A 20,592-nucleotide genomic window follows, 5' to 3' on the forward strand; every position below is an offset into this window, starting at 1 on the left:
TTTTCTTTTCCAGTGTGACTTGAGAAACTCCTATTGTCCTAATGTGGTACGGTAAGGTTTTCCTCAAGCAGGAAAAGTAAGCTAGAATTTTACTATGAATTTTATCTTCAATGTTCAGGGTTCAAATTTTATTAATGCCCAAAAGTTGCGAGGATACTTTATAATAATAAAAAATGTTATGACAATGTTTTATGTAATATTAATTTTAGGATAAATCTATTAAAAGAAAATTATGTTATAAATGTTTTTTAAAGAATTTTTTAAAATGCATGTTAAGTACACATTAGATTTATTTTTTTATTTATTTAAGAGGAAAACCCCTTTTAGGTCCCTAACAAAAAAATGTAGTCTCCACTTTTGTCCCTTATAAAAAAAAATCAACTTTTGTTCTCTCTACAATTCTAGTTTTTAAAAAATGTGATTCCTCATAAAATAATGATAATCCAATTTAGTCCGTAAAAAAGACTAATATGAATATTTTTTTATAAGGGACGAAGATGGAAATCATATTTTTTTGTTAGGGACCCAAAAAAAGTTTTACTCTTTATTTAAGAATGGTCTCAGAAGATAAAGAAAAAAAAAAGAACATGGGAACTAAATAGTGCATTCAAGCCCAATAAAAGAATACATTTTCTGTACGGTCGCACTCGCACTAACCAATGGTGCGACATTAATATTTGGGGTTTGTTTTTATCATGTTGCACGAGAAAACAAATTCTTTCTACACACACCATAAAAAGGTGTGCCACTTATTTTTTTTGTTTTTTGATTTTTTTAAATAGGTAGACCCCACATTTAAGGTATCTATGGCATAAGATTTGAATTCTTCAACAACATGAGATTTACTTTTCCCTTGGTATTTATACTATGTACTATTGATACTATATAGTGTAAATAACTAAGGGCTTTATTAATCTTATGTTGTAGGAGAGAAGTTTTCTCCTACCATAGAGACAATCATGGGTGGGGTCCACTCATTTATAAAAAATAAAAAAATGAAAACTAAACTACACGAAAATCAATGAGTGTGTAGGAAAGAGTGTTATCTTATGTTGCATAAGAATAATATTTCCCAATAACTAAATACGAAAGTTACTATTTTTTTTCTCCAATACAAAAGCAAGTGACATGGGGTGCTCGTATTGGTCTGCTATCCATATATAGTAATAGATATATAGGTACGCTAGATTTTTTCCCAATAGAATCTGTAAAATGTACTTTTGGAAGAAAATTATGTGTTTTACTATTCATAAGTTTGTTTGAAGCTGCTGTTATGTTGCGGGATTCCCCAGTATGGTATGTGGGATGAAACGAATCTGAGAAGACATTCAACATGTATTGACAACATAGCCCAGAAACAGAAGAAAAAATCAAAAAAGGGATGATTACAAATTTTAATCGTTCTCAAGTGCCAAACCAGTCCAACTTATTTCTAAAAACGTGTCAATTTTTTTTTTTTAAAAAAAGAAATAAAAAAACACAATATTTATTTACTTGGGAGACTAGTTTGAAGCGAAGAATCAAAAGACATCATTGCACTTGTCGTTCATGAACGAACCACAGGGCACCCATTTTTTTGTTTTAAAACCCTCCATAGGCCTTTTAATCCCTACAACGCATGACCATTAATTCCCGCCAATCCACCATGTTTTATACTGTCCCATAAACAAGGCCATAACCAAAATTGTCTTTATAATTCTCAACAGCAAAATTGAAGTGTCACTCTGGCTCTTATGGCACCCAAGAATGACGAATCAACTAAGAAAACAAAGAATAAAGGAGCATGGAACCCTGAGGAAGATCAGAAGCTAGTCCAATGCATTGAAATTCACGGCGCAAAGAGGTGGAAAACTGTTGCAGCCAAATCAGGTTAGCGAGCTAGCTTCAACCCAATTCTAATTTCAAAAATAACCAAACAACAAAAATGATTTGGTTCATGTAATACATGCTTGATTCCGATTAAGCAAGGTCTTGGTTTCAAGTCCACGTGAATGCAAAAAAAAATTTAATGAGAGAGCTAATCCCACCATGATTTGGATTAGCTTGAACACTTCTATATGCTTTGGCAGGTCTAAATAGATGTGGAAAAAGTTGCAGGCTGAGATGGTTAAACTATCTGAGACCCAATATCAAGAGGGGCAACATATCCGATGAAGAAGAGGATTTGATTATTAGGCTTCATAGACTGCTGGGAAACAGGTTCTTCATTCATAAACTAAGATAAGAAAAAATACTATAGAGTATATTAATATGCATTGCATGCATTATGAATATGATAATCATCCACATTTTCGTGTCTTAGGTGGTCTTTAATAGCTAAGAGGCTTCCAGGACGAACAGACAATGAAATTAAGAACTATTGGAATTCTTGTTTGAGCAAAAAAGTTAATCACAAAGAGGAAAAACCAGAAACTTCAACGTTAGAAGAGACACATATGACTCAGAATACTGGGGAAAGAGCAGTGGTAGAGAATCATGAGGCCATTGATAGAAGTGGGTACTCAGAAATTGACTTTGATGTGAACGAATTCTTCGACTTCTCAGCTGAAGGACCCTATGCGTTCGATTGGGTGAACAAGTATCTAGAACTTGATTGAAATCCAAACAGCACAAAGTAGAAAGCAGAGCATTGGGTAGCTGTAATGAAGTGAAAAATTTGTGATTGTCTAATCTCGTATCTGGGGAGTTGTTACATTACATGTTCGCTATTTCTATTTATGAGTTTCTCTTAATTTGCGTGGAGCTTGTGTTTCCTTGTTGCGTAGCCATTGATGGTTTGTTGGTAAAGTAATAAAATGGTTGCTTCTATCAAATGATTATGATACGATATAGTTTATCTTTCTATTATTAATTTGTTTATTATTTTTTTGGTTATGAACAAAATGAGAAGCTCTCTTTCTATTTTTTATTTATTGGTTACAAAAGACAAGAAAATAAGTCTCTGAGAGGCATGAGACTCTCACAGTAGTGTCTAAAAGAGGTAATATGATATGTTTAAGTTAGGTATAATTATTCAGCAAAGTTACATTGTTATAATTACAGTTTTGGTTTAATATAAAGACGGTATTGTTTTAATCAGAAACGTATAATGTTCGAAAGAAAAAGTTTAGCCGTGTTTTTAATTGAATTTGTAATTGCACTTAATACCATACGTAATGATAGCACACCAATACGTAACGAGGCATTACAACCTTCCTTCCTTCCTAGGTTGGGTTTGCGAATATTTTTCCATGGCTATTTTTGTTCGATCCATCTTAATTTAATACAAAATAAACCGCATGTATTTATTTAGGGTTTGATGTTTCTTATGCTGTAGGATTTTATATACACATAAAAATATGTTAGACACATATGAGACTATGTGAAGAAAAGAGAAAAAAAAAATGGGTCACACATACTTTAATGTGTGTATAGAAGATAATTTTATCTTCAACAATATAAGAAATATTAAACCCATTTATTTTAACTGCAAATTTATTTATTTTTAATTATGTTGTAGCTCTCGACAAGAAAACTCTCTCGACTAAAAAAAAGGGAGTTAGAATTAAAAGGCGTGGAACGTTGGGCAGGATATTGGATGTTGTTAAGTGCAATCTTGTCGTAGGATATTTGGGTTTGCAAATACAGTGATATTGCATCTGTATCCTTTTACGTGAAAAAAAAAATGATAATCATGTGAATAATCATAATCATATAAAGTTGGATCAATGATAATAAAAAAAAAGAAAAAAAAAATATTGAAATTGATAATTAGAAAATCATAACCGTTGATTTACTTTTATATAGTTGTGATCTTTTCACGTGATCATGTCATTTTTTTTTTCCACGTGAGAGAATTGGTTTCCGAGTGGGATCTGAATGTTCTAATGTAAAAAAAAATGATATAGTTATATGAAGAATCAAGATTCATAACCATACACAATTGAATCAATAGTAATACAAAAAAATATATATTGAAATTGATAACTATATGGTTATAGTGGCTCTGTGTCTCTATGGAATTCAGAGTATACTGATGAAGCAAAGTTGATTCCTAAAATTACATGGGTGTTAATTCGTCGAGTTCCAATTGTGACTCGACAATTGTACTATTTCGAACCTTTGATCTCACTACTAGTGGACAGTCAATGCTGTTGTCGGAAGCGGTCGTCGTTGTCCCATCGTTTGTATATTCCATGTCATAGTGAATCTGCGTTCTTTCTTTTTTTTTGGTAAATAAATCTGCGTTCTTCATTCTCAGATAAATTCATGTTCGTTCTGTTCTGTTCTGAGATATATTTTGTCGTATTGAATTCCAATATGTCAGTTTGTTTTTTCTAGGCAGAAGGTGGAGAATACGGTATTCGAAATTGAACCTGAAAAAATTAGAGTTAGTTAGTTTGTATATCTTTTTGTTTTATTTTTTATTAATATTTATAAAAAAATGATGAAAATAACTTCATTAATCTTTAAAAAAATGCGTTATTATTGTTCTAATTAATAGGGATAGATTATTTTGTTCACTTTTAATTTGACTACTTTTGCCTATCCTTCTTAACATCGTTAGATTATAATCTCATCCAACGATAAAGTTTTATAGTATAAAATAAGGGAAATATAAGAATCATGTTGCAGGAATGGCACTGTTCATTCCTGCAACAAGGATACGGCGTCGTATCCTAAGGATACGGCGTCGTATCCTGACTTTGGTCTGACTTTTTTTTTTAAGCGTGGGACCCACACTTGATTTGTGTGTGTAGGAAAGTGCTCTTGTCATGTCAAATGACAAAAAGGGAACCCATAAAATAAACTCTTTTATTCCTTTCGTTCTCCTCACCACCTCACACACCCTTTCTCTCTCTCCTTTCTCCATAGTTCGTTTTAATGTCGAAAACCAGTAATTCTAACCACCTAAACCAAAGGGTGCAGCCTCATCCCCATAATTTCAATCACCGACAAAATGAAAAAAAATCAAATAAATAAAAAGGGGAATTTTCGGACTAGGGACCTCTAAATTGTTTAATGGTGCGAATGAGGTGGAGACCTACATCGTTGAGAAAGAAAATAAAAATGTTGATTGATTTATCTACAATACAATGAGTTGCGGGCACAAATTCATTAATCGATTTTATTGTTTTGCTGATTCAATTGCTATAATTTTATAATACAATGAGTTGCATCATCATATGTTATTATTTAAAGAAGAAATGTTGAATACAATTCTACAATACAATGAGTTGTCTCTGACTTCGTCGATAAAGAGAAATAGGAGGAGAGAGAAAGGGTGGGAGGCAGTAAGGAGAATGAAAGGGGTAAAAGGAATTATTTTATATTACAAATCTCTACCGTTGAATGAGATTATAATCTAACGGTGTTAAGAGGGGTAGGCAAAACTATGCAAATTAAGAGTAGACATAATAACCTATCTCTTATTAATAAATATATAAATAAAAAATCTAAACACAGTCTTAATTTATACGTTATTATACATCTTCCGTGAAATATGTCAGTGTCTTTTTTTGTTTCCATGTTTGTTGTACGAGGAAAGTTTTATTTTCAATTTTTTTTTTATAATTCTTATAAACTACATTATGTATTAGGAGTGGTACATTATGTGATACATTCTAGCACATAATGTACTACACCTAGTATATAGTATAGTTTGTAAAAAAAAGTTTGTAAACAAAACCCTTTTCTTATTGCATAAACACTTTCATAGCAACTCACTGTGTACTGGAAAGTAGGGATGATGTAACACCCCAAATTCTAACAATTTATAATAGCATAAATAAATTCAATAATTTTATAAATAACAGCGGAAGTTCAAAATAATCGAATTTGGGAAGTGTTACCGCCGCACCTGTACAGGGTTTAGCTTGGTTAAAGTTAACAATTCATTAATCTGTAGTGTTTTAAATTTATTGTATTCTATGTTATCTTGTTTGTTTGGTTATGCATGACTCTTTGTTGTTTGCTTACTTTTTTTTAAAGGTGGTTTCAAAAAAAAAAAAAAAAAATTAAGTTTCGAGGACGAAACTTCTTTTAAGAGGGATAGAATGTAATATCTCATCATATTTTTATTAACTTTAACCTTATGCTTTTAGTTTAATTGAGAAGCTCAAACTTTTAAGTTTCGAGGACGAAACTTCTTTTAAGGAGGGCAGAATGTAATACTCCATATTTTTATTAATAAAATAATAATAATAATAAACTATAAATTAGTAGTAATAATAATATAGATATATATAACAAAGTAGAATATTAATTTTATTTTTGATAAAATTATTTTGTGCGATATGAATGCTATTGGAAAATAATTTTGATACTTTGTAATACTCTAAATTATTTATAATAACATAATATTAATATGTATATATATATATATGTTTATATATATTAGATGATAAATTATAATTAATTGGATTATTAATTGATTGATAATGTTCGATTGGTAATGATTGATTGGTAATGTTTGATTGGTAATGATTGATTGATAATGTTGATTGGTAATTTGATTAGATATGATGAGTCAATCTTGAGTCAGCATTGAGTCAGTAATGTGTAAGCCCTAAACTTCAACTATAAATAGAGATCTAGCCTAACCAAACCAATTCACTCTTCAACATTTCTCCTCTACTATTCTCTCTTCTTAGTTTTTTATTCTTCTGGTTACCAACCGGTTCTCTGTCCCAAATTACTCTTTTCTTCTAGAAGTTAGCGAAAACGGAGACCAGGTAATCCTAATCTCTAGGTGGTTGTAGATTTGTTGTGTATGAAATTTTATTGGGTGTGTCCTAATCTTTAGGTAGTTATATGTTTGATATATGTAATCCTAATCCCTAGAGAGTCATAGGTTATATTGATATGAATTTTGATATGTGTAATCCTAATCCTTAGGTTATAGTTTTGTTTGAAGTTTATTAATAGTAATCCTAATCCCTAGAGAGTCATAGGTTATATTGATATGAATTTTGATATATGTAATCCTAATCTCTAGGTGGTTGTAGATCTCTAGGTGGTTGTAGATTTGTTGTGTATGAAATTTTATTGGGTGTATCCTAATCTTCAGGTAGTTATATGTTTGATATATGTAATCATATTCCCTATTGTTGGGAATTTTAATCCTCTAGAAAATATCAGAATTAATTGTGTAATTATTTATATTTGAATAATGGATTTGAAAGTTTTGATATTCTTGGATAAATGATTTGGAAATTATAATGGATTTGGAAATTATGATATTATTGAAAGATTGAATTTTGAAATTATACTCTTGATTAAATTGATGTGGAAAATCATGAAAACTATTTGACAATTATGAGAATCGTGACAAGATTGAATTGATTGTATGTGATTGAATAAATTAATAGTGGGAGGATAGCTTTGGGGTGGTACCTCCCAAGGTGATGAACACAACTTTTGGGCTTTATGCCTCCGATGTGAAACTGATGTGAAAAAGATTATATTCGTTCTTTCCAAAGTGGTGTCTGGCAGGGTTTCCCGGGATACTAGTAGCAACTTTGGGAAGAGGTGTGCACACTAGGAAGATGTGAATTGATTATGGCCAAAGTGATTTGTTTGTGACTGGCAGGGTTTCCCGGGTCACAGGGTAGACTGGCAGGGTTCCCCGGGTCTACCATGGTTCTCTTCCCACTAAATATAATGAACTTAAACATTATTAATAATGAAATTTGTTATTTGATTCGATTATGAAGAATGTCATTGAGTTGTAAATATTATCATATTATGATTAATGTTGTGCTAAATATGTTATTTAATAATTACCAAATACATTAAATGATTTAATAAAGATAAATATTATATAATGGAATTTTGATTATTATCTTGATATTTGATTTGATTAATGTGGAATTGACTTGAACACTCTTTGATATTTGATTTAATTTGTTATTAATTACATTAATTGTATTTTGATTGGGATTACCAGCTTTGCTGACTTTTTTGTTTGTTTGACTGCAATGATCCTGCGGCTGCGGGGGAGCAGATTTTCAGTGAAGCATGTTTCAAAGGATGGGGCTAGCTGTGGGCAGTGAGGATCACGACTCGAATATTTCTAGTTGTCATAAATATTATGTATAAAAAAAAACTGTAGTCTTAGATTTTTTATTTGAATGTAATAGAGTTAGCCTTGCACTTGTCCCTGTACAGGTGCGGCGGTAACACTTCCCAAATTCGATTACTTTGAACTTCCGCTGTTGTTTATAAAATTATTGAATTTATTTATGCTATTATAAATTGTTAGATTTGGGGTGTTACAGATGAGCATGGGTCGACCCGTACCTGTTTTTTTGCAGAACTGAACTAAACCGGTTTAAATGGGTTTGGTTCTTTGAACTGAATTATTTTTTATAAATCGAACCGGTTCGACCCGAACCGACTATGAACTAGTTTTAAACCAATTTTGAACTATAATCATTTCCGAACCGATTTCAACCATGGATATTTAACGCATTTTAGAACAACGGCAAATTATGGTGATACACACACATACCTTGGCGCTGCCATTCTTTCAGGAAGAGTCGAGGAGGTGATACTCGTGCTTAATCTAGTTAGTTTTGGTACCTTTTGGAGCTTTGCTACCTTTTGGAGCTTTGCTAATGTAGAAAACAAGGGCTTTTTTATACCAATTTTCTCCATTCAATGGTGATGATCTTATTGGTTCCGGTGGCTTTCCAATACTCGGACCTGGCTACTGTGTTGGGTTGGGACCCGTTTGGGTACTTTCTATCTCTGAGGCTTAAAAAGTACCATTGGAAGATTGCTTTGCCTGCAAAATTAAACATTTTTAATTTAGAACAGAGAGTAAAGAAAGACTTGATTTTTATTTTTTAAAAATGAAAATGAGAGATGGGTATTAATAGTTAATTACTTGGAAGAACCCATGGGTCGAACTTGTACAAGTCGATTTCAGCAATGATTTGCAGTGAGAAATGGTGGCCAACTACCTTGCAACATAGATACTGAACGAGGAGTTCAAGCATACCTCATTGGTGGCCTGCAGTTCCAATTCGAAAAAAGGCGAGTGCAAACCGAAAATTGCAGCGAAGATGGCTTTGTGATTTGGGAACTTCGTTGAGATGTAAAAGAAATAATATGATTAAATGGGTCGGTTCTTAATATGGTTCACGTTCTTGAACTGATTTTTTAAAACTAATTCAGTTCATGAACTGGTTTTTTTTAAAATCAATTCGGCTCATGAACTGATTTTTAAAAACCAATTATTTTAAGTGCAGTTTAGTTCGGTTCATGATTCGATTCAGTTTTTTAGTTATTTTACACATCCATGCCAGTGTGAACCCACATGGTTCCTACTTCCTATGCTAATGCTTTAGCAAAAAACGTATTAGTTGTCTTAATGCCAAACGAGTGATATTTTTTATTTTGCTTGTCCATGCTGAGAAAAAGTTCAGTACTACCAGTGTATGTGTTCTTTCCATTAAGAAATTGACACTTTAAGTTAAAAAAAAATTCTTCTATTTTCCTTGCACCATCATAGACATTGCTTCATTTTTATTGGCCTATCTCACTGAATGATTCATATGCCGGGAGCACTGGAATTTTTTCGATCCATGCTATCATGTGCAAGCATGAAATTAATTTTCATTTTTTCTTCAAAAATACAGCTGCTTTTGATAAAGAAATAGAAGGGTTTCCATCAACACCTTCTGTTGGTTATCTACGGCCTGAGCCCCGCTGCTTTTTATTCAATGAAATGATGAAAGTTTCCGTACTAACAAGCAAGTTTTAACTCGAAAGCTTCTGTCACAAATGTACGTTTCTGTGTACCTACAATATCCTTGATTTAGAGTTTGAGTATAATACTTTAATAGGAAAGACTAAGATACATATAGATTATGCACGCAAACAGATTACTTTCAGCCATTGAATTTTAAGAGCAAATTTTGATCCTTGGACAAAAATCCGAAATTTAATTTCTTCTAAAATTCTTGGAATTATGTGAAACTCTCATTATGCAAATCTAGTGCTTACAAGAGAAGGCTTTCACCTTATATACATCAGGTGATAAGCTCGTGAAATAAGCGCGGAAAAATTAACTAACAGTAACTACCACTAACAATAATTAACTAACAGAATACTAATAGAAGAGAAACTGATGCCAACTCATTTCAAACAGAATTTAGTTGGATCTATTTATCCACGTGTTTCTTCACTTTATCCACGTGTGCGTCATTTGAGTTGGAGTATGGTAACATCCCCCCGCAAGTGGGACGGTGGATATCCAGAAGTCCCAACTTGGAAATGGCTTGCTGAAACGCAGTGACATACAAAGGTTTGGTAAAAAGATCAGCTATCTGATTAGCAGAGGAGACAGGCAACAAATGAATTAAGCCTTGAATCACTTTTTCACGAACGACATGACAGTCTAATTCCACGTGTTTGGTCCGCTCATGAAACGTGGGGTTGTGAGCTAAGTATAAGGCTGAAGCATTATCTCAGTAGACTGTCGAAGCTTGGGACAAAGGAAAATGCAGATCACGAAGAAGATAAGATAGCCATTGAACCTCACAAGAAAGGCTGGCTAAAGCACGATATTCAGCTTCACATGAAGATCGAGAGACCGTAGTCTGCTTTTTGGACTTCCAAGAGATAAATGTTGAACCAAGAAATATACAATTTCCAGTTATTGAACGTCGTGTATCAGGGCACGAAGCCCAATATGAATCAGAGTAACCAGGTAGATTTAAATCATTATCAATGGAAAAGAAGAGACCAGAAGCAGGAGATCTCTTTATGTAACGAAGAACTCGAAATGTTGTAGCTTGATGTGCATCAGTGGGAGCTGAGATGAATTGGCTTAATTGTTGCACAGGGAAGGCATTGTCTGGTCGTGTTGTTGTTAGATAGAGAAGTCTCCCAACAAGACGACGATATGAAGAAGGATCAGGTAACAGAACACCCATGGCACGCTTAAGCTTGATGGATGCATCCATAGGTGTAGATGCTGACTTTGCTGCAAGTAAACCAGAGTCAAAAAGAAGATCCAAAGCATATTTACGTTGATTAACAATAATGCCTTTTGTGGAACGAGAAATCTCAAGACTAAGGAAGAACCTCAATGCACCAAGGTCCTTTATAAGAAACTTGTTGTCAAGAAACTTTTTAACACGCTGAATTTCAAACATGTTGTTGCCAGCTAAAACCAAATCATCCACATAAACTAGGATGACAGTGAAATGATGACCATTCTTTGATGTGAAAAGGGAATGATCATCTTGCGACTGAGCATAACCCAAGAAGAACAAAGCAGAGGTGAGCTTGGAGTGCCATTGCCTACTAGCCTGTTTGAGGCCATATAGTGATTTGAGGAGCATGCAAACTTGATTTGGTTTTGAACTGACCATGTCTGGTGGTAAGACCATGCATACATCTTCATCTAAATTACCATGCAAGAATGCGTTATTGACATCTAATTGCTCGAGGTACCAGTTGTTGGCCACTGCAAGAGCAAGAAGAGTCCGCACGGTTGTTAACTTGGCAACTGGGGAAAATGTATCAAAGTAGTCTATTATGCCTTCGACTTGTGTATACCCTTTTGCCATTAATCTTGCTTTGTGTCTTTCTATGGTGCCATCAGCATTATATTTAGTTTTATACACCCATTTGCAACCAATGGGAGTCTTTCCTTCAGGTAACTCAACAAGTTTCCATGTATCATTAAAGGATAATGCATGTAACTCTGTGTTCATGGCTTGTTTCTAGCAATTGTGCTTAATGGCCTCATTGTAAGTTCTGGGATCAACCTGCAGTGAAACATTAAAACAAAACTTTTGAAACTTTGGTGAACAATGATCATATATGAGTACATCATGTAAAGGATATTTGACAGTTGAGGATGTATGGAATGAATTTTAGTGAAAGTCTTGAAGGTAGGAAGGTGGATGTCTGATTCTTGAGGAACGACGAGTTGGTGACAAGTTTATAGGTATTGGGGGTTCAGAAAGATTGGTATTATTTATTGGTGAAGGAGATGTAATAGTCTGATGATGAGGTGAATCATAGTCAAGTGATGAATGATTGGGAAATATTGAAAATTGGCTGGGCTCACTATCATGAATAGATGGTTTAGCAGAAAAGGGAAAGAAGGTCTCATATAAAATTGAGTTACGAGAGATGAATATTTGTTTAGATTGAAGGCCATAAAGAATACAGCCTTTGGTATGAGCAGGGTGTCCTAAGTAAACACATTTACGGGCTCGTGGTGACAATTTGTGTCTTTGGGAGGATAATGTGGAAGCATAGGCTAAGCAACCAAAGACTCTAAGGTTTGTAAGGGTGGGGGATTTGGAATATAGGATTTCATATGGTGATTTTTGTTGAAGTAAAGGAGTTGGAAGGTTGTTAATAATGAGGATGGAATGGTTCACTGCAAAACTCCAAAGGGAGTGTGGTAGAGATGCTTGAAAAGCCAAGGCTCTTGTGACATTCATGATGTGTTGGTGTTTGCGCTCCACCAATCCATTTTGTTGTGGGGTTTCCAAAGAACTAGTCTCATGTATGATCCTTTTTTGTGAATAAAAATCTGGTATCATGAATTCCTTGCCATTATCAGTTCGAATGCATTTCAATGATACACTGAACTGATTTTCTATGAGAGTAATGAAATTTTGCAGCATTGTCCGAGTTTCACTCTTGTGTACCATGAATCTAACCCAAGTAAATCTGGAAAATTCATCTACTAAGGTCAGAAAATATCTGTACCCTTGGACAGTAGGGACAGAAAATTCCCTCCAAATGTCAGCATGTAACCTTTCAAACACCTTATTCACCAGTGAACTGCTAGCTGGAAATGATAGTTTCTTTTGTCTAGATAAATGGCATATATCACAAGGTTTTGTAACTACACTTGGTATGAAAGAAAATTGTGAAGCAACATGCTTCAAGACACTATCTGAGACATGACCTAAACGAAGATGCCATATGGATGGATCATCTTTATTACATTGAACAGAATTACTGTAAGTTTGTAATCTTGATTTCAAAGGAAGCAAATCAGTGGCCATTACAAACAATCCTCCATGCCTTTCAGCTGTACCAAACGTCTTCAAAGTGCTGCTCTGCTTGATGAAACATGTTGAGCCATGAAAGGTGAGGAAACAGTCAACATTATGAAGTAATCTTGTAACAGATATGAGATTAACCTTGAATTTTGGAACATATAATACATTCTTTAAAGTAAGAGAAGAAGAAATGCTGACATTTCCAGAATACGAAGCAGAAACAGAATCACCATTTGGTAGTTTTATGGATTTAGGTGATATCTTGTGAAGAGATGAAAATATGCATCAAAGACTAGCAATATGATCTGTAGCTCTAGTATCTAAAATTCATATAATTGGATTCATACTTGTGTTTGGAGAAATATGATCATTCATTGCTGTTTGTGCCATGTTTATGGCATGTTCGGGTTCAGATTGTTGCATGAAATTGCAGAATTCTTCATATTTGTTCCTTGGAACTGAAATCTGTTGACTCACATCATTCTCACACTTTGCAGTAGTGTTATTAATTTCTTCAGAAATCACAACATTGATTGAATTCTGGTAATTCCTTGAACGATAGCCTTGAGGGATCCATGTTTGAAGTAACATGTATCAATCGAGTGATTAGTCTTTTTGCAATGAGTGCAAAATTTATTCCCTGTGACTTGTCCACATCCAGTATTAGACCTTCATCTTCCTCTATTATATGAATAACCACGGCCACGATAGCTATCAGAGGAATTTGCAAAAAAATTCATCTACCTTGCACCTCCACCATGTGTATCTGATTGAAGTTGCCTTTCTTGCTGTAAAACCAAAGAAAAGGCTATGTTGATGTTAGGGAGAGGAGACATGAGCATTATTTGTGATCGGAGATGAGCAAATTGCTCATTGAGACCTCTCAAAAACTTGATTACTTGATCTGTGTCTCTATACTCACGCATGCGAGCTAGATTTCCACAGGTACAAGGAGGAAGTGGTCTTATATTATTCAGCTCATCTGAGATCGTTTTCAAGCTTGTGAAATAATCAGAAACCGATTTTGTCACCCTGATTAATCTGATGAAAATCTTCTTGTAGATCTGATATCCTTAACATATCAGATTGGGAGAAGTGATCTTGTAAGTCATTCCACACTTCGTATGCTTTATCGATCCAAAGAATCAATTGAACAATGGAATCATCAAGAGAATGGTGGAGCGAAGAAAGTACCATTGTGTTGCATCTCTCCCATGCTACAAACAATAGATCATCTTCTTCAGGAGTTGTGATGTTGCCATTAACAAAAACTAGTTTGTTTTTCGATGTTAAAGCTACCTTCATGGCACGTGACCATGAATTGTAGTTCTTTCCGTTCATCAGCGGAGAAACAAGAATCAAAGAAGGTGATTCATTCGGGTGAAGGTAATAAGGATCTGAGAAATGGTTTTGATCTGCCATGATTCTGCAGATTATCGAGTTCGATCAGAGAGAACGCTTGCGGAAGTGATGAATGGTTCAGAGCCCTTAAAGCTCTGATACCATCTTGGAATTCTTTGAAACTTTCATTATGCAAATCTAGTGCTTACAAGAGAAGGCTTTCACCTTATATACATCAGGTGATAAGCTCATGAAATAAGCGCGGAAAATTAACTTACAGTAACAGTAACTACCACTAACAATAATTAACTAACAGAATACTAACAGAAGAGAAACTGATGCCAACTCATTTCAAACAGAAATTAGTTGGATCTATTTATCCACGTGTTTCTTCACTTCATCCACGTGTGCGTCATTTGAGTTTGAGTATGGTAACAAAAATGGTCATTGGTCACATAGTTACATGGCTGAAAGCAACAACTTGTTGATTGTTGTATTGTCAACTGGTGTAATGTAGCAAATGAGGAGTTGGGGAGGTTGACCGTAGCTTTTAAATTTATACAAACCTTTAAATTTGAATATTATTTTTTATTTTTCGATCATATAATTAATGATCATCCAATTGCGAGCCCTATTTAGTATTTTTATTTAAAAGTAATAATTAATTTTATCTTCCCTCATAAAATTTCTTGTCTGCTATTTGCAAACTATGATGCACAGACATTTCAAAAATGAAAAAATTTGACGTGTCGTGTCTGACACTTCTCGACACTCCAACACACGTTGCACAGATTAACAAAAGGGTTCAAAGGTTGCGTTGCATTGTGTATTTAGTTTCAACTATTAGATTCGTTGGATTACGATTACCATTTTATTGAGCTTAATATAAATATTTGTGATATCTTATGTTTTTTTTTTCAAGGTATCCTCCAGCCGACAGCCGAAGACTATTCTTTCGAGGCGGGATATCATATTAAGTGGGTAAACTTCTCTCAGCAAAGTCTTTTCCATACACATAGCAAGGGATCAAATGTGATATCTTATTTTCTTTACAAAATTAATAGATATTATAAGTTTAACTTTATTTTTTTTTATTAAATTATTGAATATTAAATATAATATATACTACATAAATTAAAAATATTATTTAATATCAAAACGTGTCCTAACATATTAAAATTTAATAATTTTTAAAATTAACGTGTCAAAATATCGTGTCATATCATATTCTATATCCCGTGTCGGTGCAATATAGTTTTAAAACCTACTTATGTTTCTCTATTTTGTAACCATTCAAGCACCAGCCGGGTTTATGTCTTTTGTAGTTCTATTTCTTGTCTAACTAATTCAAAACTTGAAAAATGTTACCAACATTTTTCTAATTCTCTCTTTTCAAATTTCAAAGCTCTCTGTCATTGGGTGAAATGCCCGACCAATAAAGAGTGGCTTCAGATTAGGGGTCAATGGTAGATTTTAACAATGATAAAAAAAATGGGGTAGATTATTCTTAAACTGATATAAAAATAAGGGGAAGGATATTGTGACAACCAAGTTGTGTTACTACCAAGTGACTATCAATCAATTTCACCGTTAGATCGATTATGTTGATCCAACGGTTATATTTATTTCCATCTTTGTATGGTCATGATTTCCCATATTTAAAGTGAAAGCATTAAATATAGGAAATCATGACCATACAAAGGTGAAAATAAATATAAAGTATTAAATTTAGGGAATCATGACCATACAAAGATGAAAATAAATATAACCGTTGGATCAACATAATCGATCTAACGGTGAGATTCATTGGTAGTCACTTGGTAGTAACACAACTTGATTGTCACAATATCTTTCTCCTTATTTATTTAATTAATATGATCCAATAAATCTTAATCGTTAGATATACAAAAAGTAACGATTAAAATTTAATGTAAAACTTATTATTTTTACATTTATGTAAGTTGATCATTTCCAAATAATAATAGTAAGGTGTCAAAAAGTGTGTTGTTACTTTTCAAATCTTATATTCCAGTTTGTTCTATGATACCGTTCTTTAAGTGGGATTCGAGTTTGAAACTTGGACCTAGCTCTAATGCTGAAATCATTCCAGTGTAGTAACTGCTTCGGTGGAGCATGAATAGTGTACATGTAAAGGCATTCTAATGTTCAATTAGATACGGCATAACGTATTTGAATGAGAGTTGCGTACCTGATGAGTGTGAGCAGCAGCCTCTTGTATAATATTGAAGTGCATCTTTTTTTTTTTTTGGTAAGCTATATTGAAGTGCATCTTCTCGTTCTCATATTAAAATTTATCTGAAATTTTTATGTCTATCTTTTTTTGGATGAGGATGATTTTATATCGGTGTAAGACTAATAAGTCTTATATCGTATCTCAGTCGTTGATTTCTGTGCATCCAATGATTATAATTTAGGAAGTCATATAAAATAATTAATAATTAATTACACTATAAATACCAACCGATGATTTTCGTCCATCAACGGTTGAGATGCAGTCTTACACTGCATCTCAGTCGTTGATTTCTGTGCATCCAACGATTATAATTTAAGAAGTCATATAAATTAATTAATAATTAATTACACTACAAATATCAACCGATGATTTTCATCCATCAACGGTTGAGATGCGGTGTAAGTCTTATTAATCTTACACCGGTGTAAAAAGATTTTTCCCTTTTTTTTCACATGTATTAAATTGACGAGGTCCAAGTATAATTAATAAAAAGAGAGATAAATAAAAAAAATATATATGATCAGGTTATGTTAAATTTTAATATCAGAGCATCTATTCCATTAGTTAATTTATGATAGAGCTCTTTTAGTTTATGTGTATGATATGGTACTATGGTATAGGAGTGGAATTCATGACAATGGTTATATACTTGAGATTTTGGTATTCATAGCCAAATCTGTCTTTGCAGAAAGATTGACTTAAGTTTTAAGAGAATATTGAAATATTATAAATTCACCAAAAAATATATTGTTATAAAAATAAAAGTCATATTTTTTAGATCATTAGATATATAAAAATAAAGTGATATTTTGATAAAATTTATAAAAGTTTTGTTGATGGATCAACTTCGATCTATGTGGGTAAAAACACATTGTCATATTGAATAGAAAGACTTTGGTATTTGTATATTACAATGATTATACGTCCTTTATTATTTTTAATTTGAATTTTATTTTTGAATAAAATGATATTTTTATTTTAGAATAAAAAGATATTTTTATTTTATTACCTTAAAATAAAGTAGAGCAGCAATATTTATATTTTTCAAGATGAAAAAAAAGGAGAAGCATTAACCTTCTTTATTTTCAGTAAAAAATAAAAATAAAAATGGCTTTGAAGTTTGATCAAGTTATTATTACATAAAACCAGCACGAAATGCCCGGCCCAAAACATCAAGAAGAAAAGCCCAATCCTGACCAACGTGCAAATTAACCGCAGGGCCCATCAACGCTAGGGTTATAAAGCGTTACGACTCGCCCAAAAACCCTAGCTCTCAGTTGGTGTGTAGGTGAGGTAGAACCCTTCACCTGAGGTGACTGCGCGATGGGTACTGTTTCTATCTCTTTTGCTATTCGTTTTTAAATTTGTTATTGTTTGATTTGATCTGGTGCTTGAATGCGAATGATTCTTTAGTTTCTTACTTCTTCGTTCGTAGATTTTATTTTTCTTATGTAATTTGTATGCTAGCTGATATTTTCATGATATGAGGTCCAACGGATATAGAAGAACGTTGGCTCAGCTGAAATTTATTTTCGTTTATGGCCAAAGGAATTGGATTAGTTAACTTCTATTCCATTGTTTTGCTAGAGCTTCCTTAATAAGGTTCTGTGTTTTAGTGCTAAAGCCATAACAAGATAAATAACATTCTCTCTTTGCTAACCTGAACGAGCACGGGGTTTTGTTATTGTGTCAATTATTCGAGTCTTTTTTCCCCTTGTACCATAGGCCGTAATTAAGACTTTGGTTCAGAAATGGACACTTCTATCTTGATCCATGATTGTTACATTTCTGTTTGACATTTTTTTTTTTGTTTTACAAATTGGCTTTGTTTCTAATCTATATATGTTTTTTCTTTTGCTATCTCTTCCATGACTTTGCTAATTGAAAACATTATTGGTATTTACTATGTATATACATTTTCTGCTTCTTTAGTTAGAATTTCAGGATTTGAGAACCTATTCACTTCCATCTTGTTAGATTTTTAATTTGGTATTCATATCTGAGGAATTGTAAACGATGGAAAATTGGTCTTTGGAATGACAGTGAGGTTTTCGATGAATAATGTGCTTTCTGTTTCATATTTGATTTTGCTATTGTAATATTATCGTTTGATCCCACTTGCACTTGCCAGATTTAAATCATGTACAGTTTTCTGTTGTTTTTCGTCAGATGTAGTTCAAACCCCCCTAGTCTCTAAAAATCAAATGATTAATAAAATATGTAGCATTCATGTCTTTCTTTAGTCATTTTGTCACTTATTTTACATTAAATGTTATTGAAAGACCAATGTTTGATAATTAGGCTGGACAATTTGCTATACAGCTTTAGGAAATTTGAAGTGTGATTGATAATTTTTTTGTTGTTGGTTTCATCGGAAATAGGTGCCTATAAGTATGTTTCAGAGCTTTGGCGCAAGAAGCAGTCTGATGTCATGAGATTCTTGCAGCGGGTGAGGTGCTGGGAGTATAGGCAGCAACCTTCAATTGTTCGTCTGACAAGGCCGACTCGACCTGATAAGGCTCGTCGCTTGGGCTATAAAGCCAAGCAGGTAACAAAATTTTCATGTGTTTTTTTAGTTCATCTACTGTATTCTCCACGGATTGTACCGTATATTTGGTTTTTTAACTTTCTCTCATTTTCGTTCCAATTGCCAAGCAATGAGAATATGGTCTGATTTCTTTAGTAGTTTAGTAATTTATGAAGAAGTGACATCTGCTTTGGCATGCCATCAGAATTATGATGAATCCTTGTTAAGAATGAATGATTGGCTGAGCTTATTTTTCTGCATTTTTAAGTGGCATTGTAATGTATATGCAGTTAGTCTTTGGGAATTGCTTATGTACAATGATTGGATGCTTCTTGAGGCCGGCAATAATAAATAGTTGATCATACTGACCCAGCGAATTGTCTTTCTTGTGAATTTTGCTTTTGTCTTGATTGGACTTATTTGTTCACCATTTCCATTTTAAGTCTTTAGATTTTCATTTACATGGGTTTTCAATGAATTTTTTTTGTCTTGGTAAAGCATGTTACATGATTTCTCATGGACTTGTGGAGTTAGACAATTGCCCCAATTATGTCTGTACTTATAAAGAGCTATTGCACAATTGCCTCATTTGTTTTGATCTGGTGTTGATTGTGATTATCACATTGTAGGGCTATGTGGTTTACCGAGTTCGTGTACGGAGGGGGGGCAGAAAGAGACCAGTTCCCAAAGGTATTGTTTATGGGAAGCCCACAAATCAGGGTGTAACTCAACTGAAATTTCAGCGTAGCAAGAGGTCAGTTGCTGAGGAGCGAGCTGGACGGAAGCTTGGTGGCCTTAGGGTCCTCAATTCTTACTGGGTGAACGAGGTTTGTTATTATATTACTTTGTAGAAATTGTAATGTGGTTGTGAATTTCGCGTTCGCTGTCCGACCCCTACTATTGTGTTTCAGGACTCGACTTATAAGTATTTTGAGATAATTCTGGTGGATGTTGCTCACACTGCCATTAGAAATGATCCAAGAATCAATTGGCTCTGCAATCCAGTGCACAAACACAGGGAGCTCCGTGGGCTCACCTCTGCTGGGAAAAGTAACAGGGGCTTACGTGGCAGAGGACATCTGTACCACAAAGCACGTCCATCCCGCAGGGCAACCTGGAAGAGAAACAACACTTTGTCCCTTCGCCGCTACCGTTGATTTTTCTGCAGTTATTTATTTTTGTTTCATTTTCTGAATACTATTTTGAGGACATAACATTTGTTGTTTTTTATTTGAAATCCGAGTTTTGAACGCCCGAATCATATCTTTTTCTATAAATTGTCGAGTTTTGATTGTTCACTTCGAAGTTTATAACCGATATTAGTTATACCCACCACGGAGGTGGGTAGAGTTAGGCCTAGCAATTCTTGGTCTTTGTAATGGCATTATGCAGTTTGATAGAAGTCGAAGGATTTGTAGGCCCTTTGACTTAGATCAGTTTGATAATACTTA

At 33.6% G+C, this 20,592-nt stretch overlaps 2 protein-coding genes across 2 annotated transcripts; both read left to right on the forward strand.

Moving 5' to 3' along the window:
- The first annotated feature begins 1,733 nt into the window (after nt 1-1,733).
- Nucleotides 1,734-2,597, forward strand: LOC133311277 (transcription factor WER-like). The gene is made up of 3 exons (XM_061512301.1): nt 1,734-1,869; nt 2,070-2,199; nt 2,303-2,597. Exons 1-3 carry the CDS (start codon nt 1,734-1,736, stop codon nt 2,595-2,597), a joined length of 561 nt encoding a protein of 186 aa, XP_061368285.1.
- Nucleotides 2,598-17,889: 15,292 nt separating this feature from the next.
- LOC133311262 (large ribosomal subunit protein eL15z) lies at nt 17,890-20,399 on the forward strand. Its single transcript, XM_061512281.1, has 4 exons — nt 17,890-17,941; nt 18,996-19,162; nt 19,771-19,968; nt 20,053-20,399. Exons 1-4 carry the CDS (start codon nt 17,938-17,940, stop codon nt 20,296-20,298), a joined length of 615 nt encoding a protein of 204 aa, XP_061368265.1. The 5' UTR covers nt 17,890-17,937; the 3' UTR covers nt 20,299-20,399.
- Nucleotides 20,400-20,592: the final 193 nt, after the last annotated feature.

Source organism: Gastrolobium bilobum, unplaced genomic scaffold (genome assembly GCF_033153095.1).
Source record: "Gastrolobium bilobum isolate Gb01-03AN ecotype WA unplaced genomic scaffold, APGP_CSIRO_Gbil_v1 utg3539, whole genome shotgun sequence".
Lineage (NCBI taxonomy): Eukaryota > Viridiplantae > Streptophyta > Magnoliopsida > Fabales > Fabaceae > Gastrolobium > Gastrolobium bilobum.

Coding starts and splice junctions, on each gene's coding strand:
- LOC133311262 (XM_061512281.1), top strand. Junction 19,163..19,770: donor TGGGCTATAAAGCCAAGCAG/GTAACAAAATTT, acceptor ATCACATTGTAG/GGCTATGTGGTTTACCGAGT. Junction 19,969..20,052: donor ATTCTTACTGGGTGAACGAG/GTTTGTTATTAT, acceptor ATTGTGTTTCAG/GACTCGACTTATAAGTATTT.
- LOC133311277 (XM_061512301.1), top strand. CDS start 1,734: ATGGCACCCAAGAATGACGAATCAACTAAGAAAACAAAGAATAAAGGA. Junction 1,870..2,069: donor AACTGTTGCAGCCAAATCAG/GTTAGCGAGCTA, acceptor ATGCTTTGGCAG/GTCTAAATAGATGTGGAAAA. Junction 2,200..2,302: donor CATAGACTGCTGGGAAACAG/GTTCTTCATTCA, acceptor TTCGTGTCTTAG/GTGGTCTTTAATAGCTAAGA.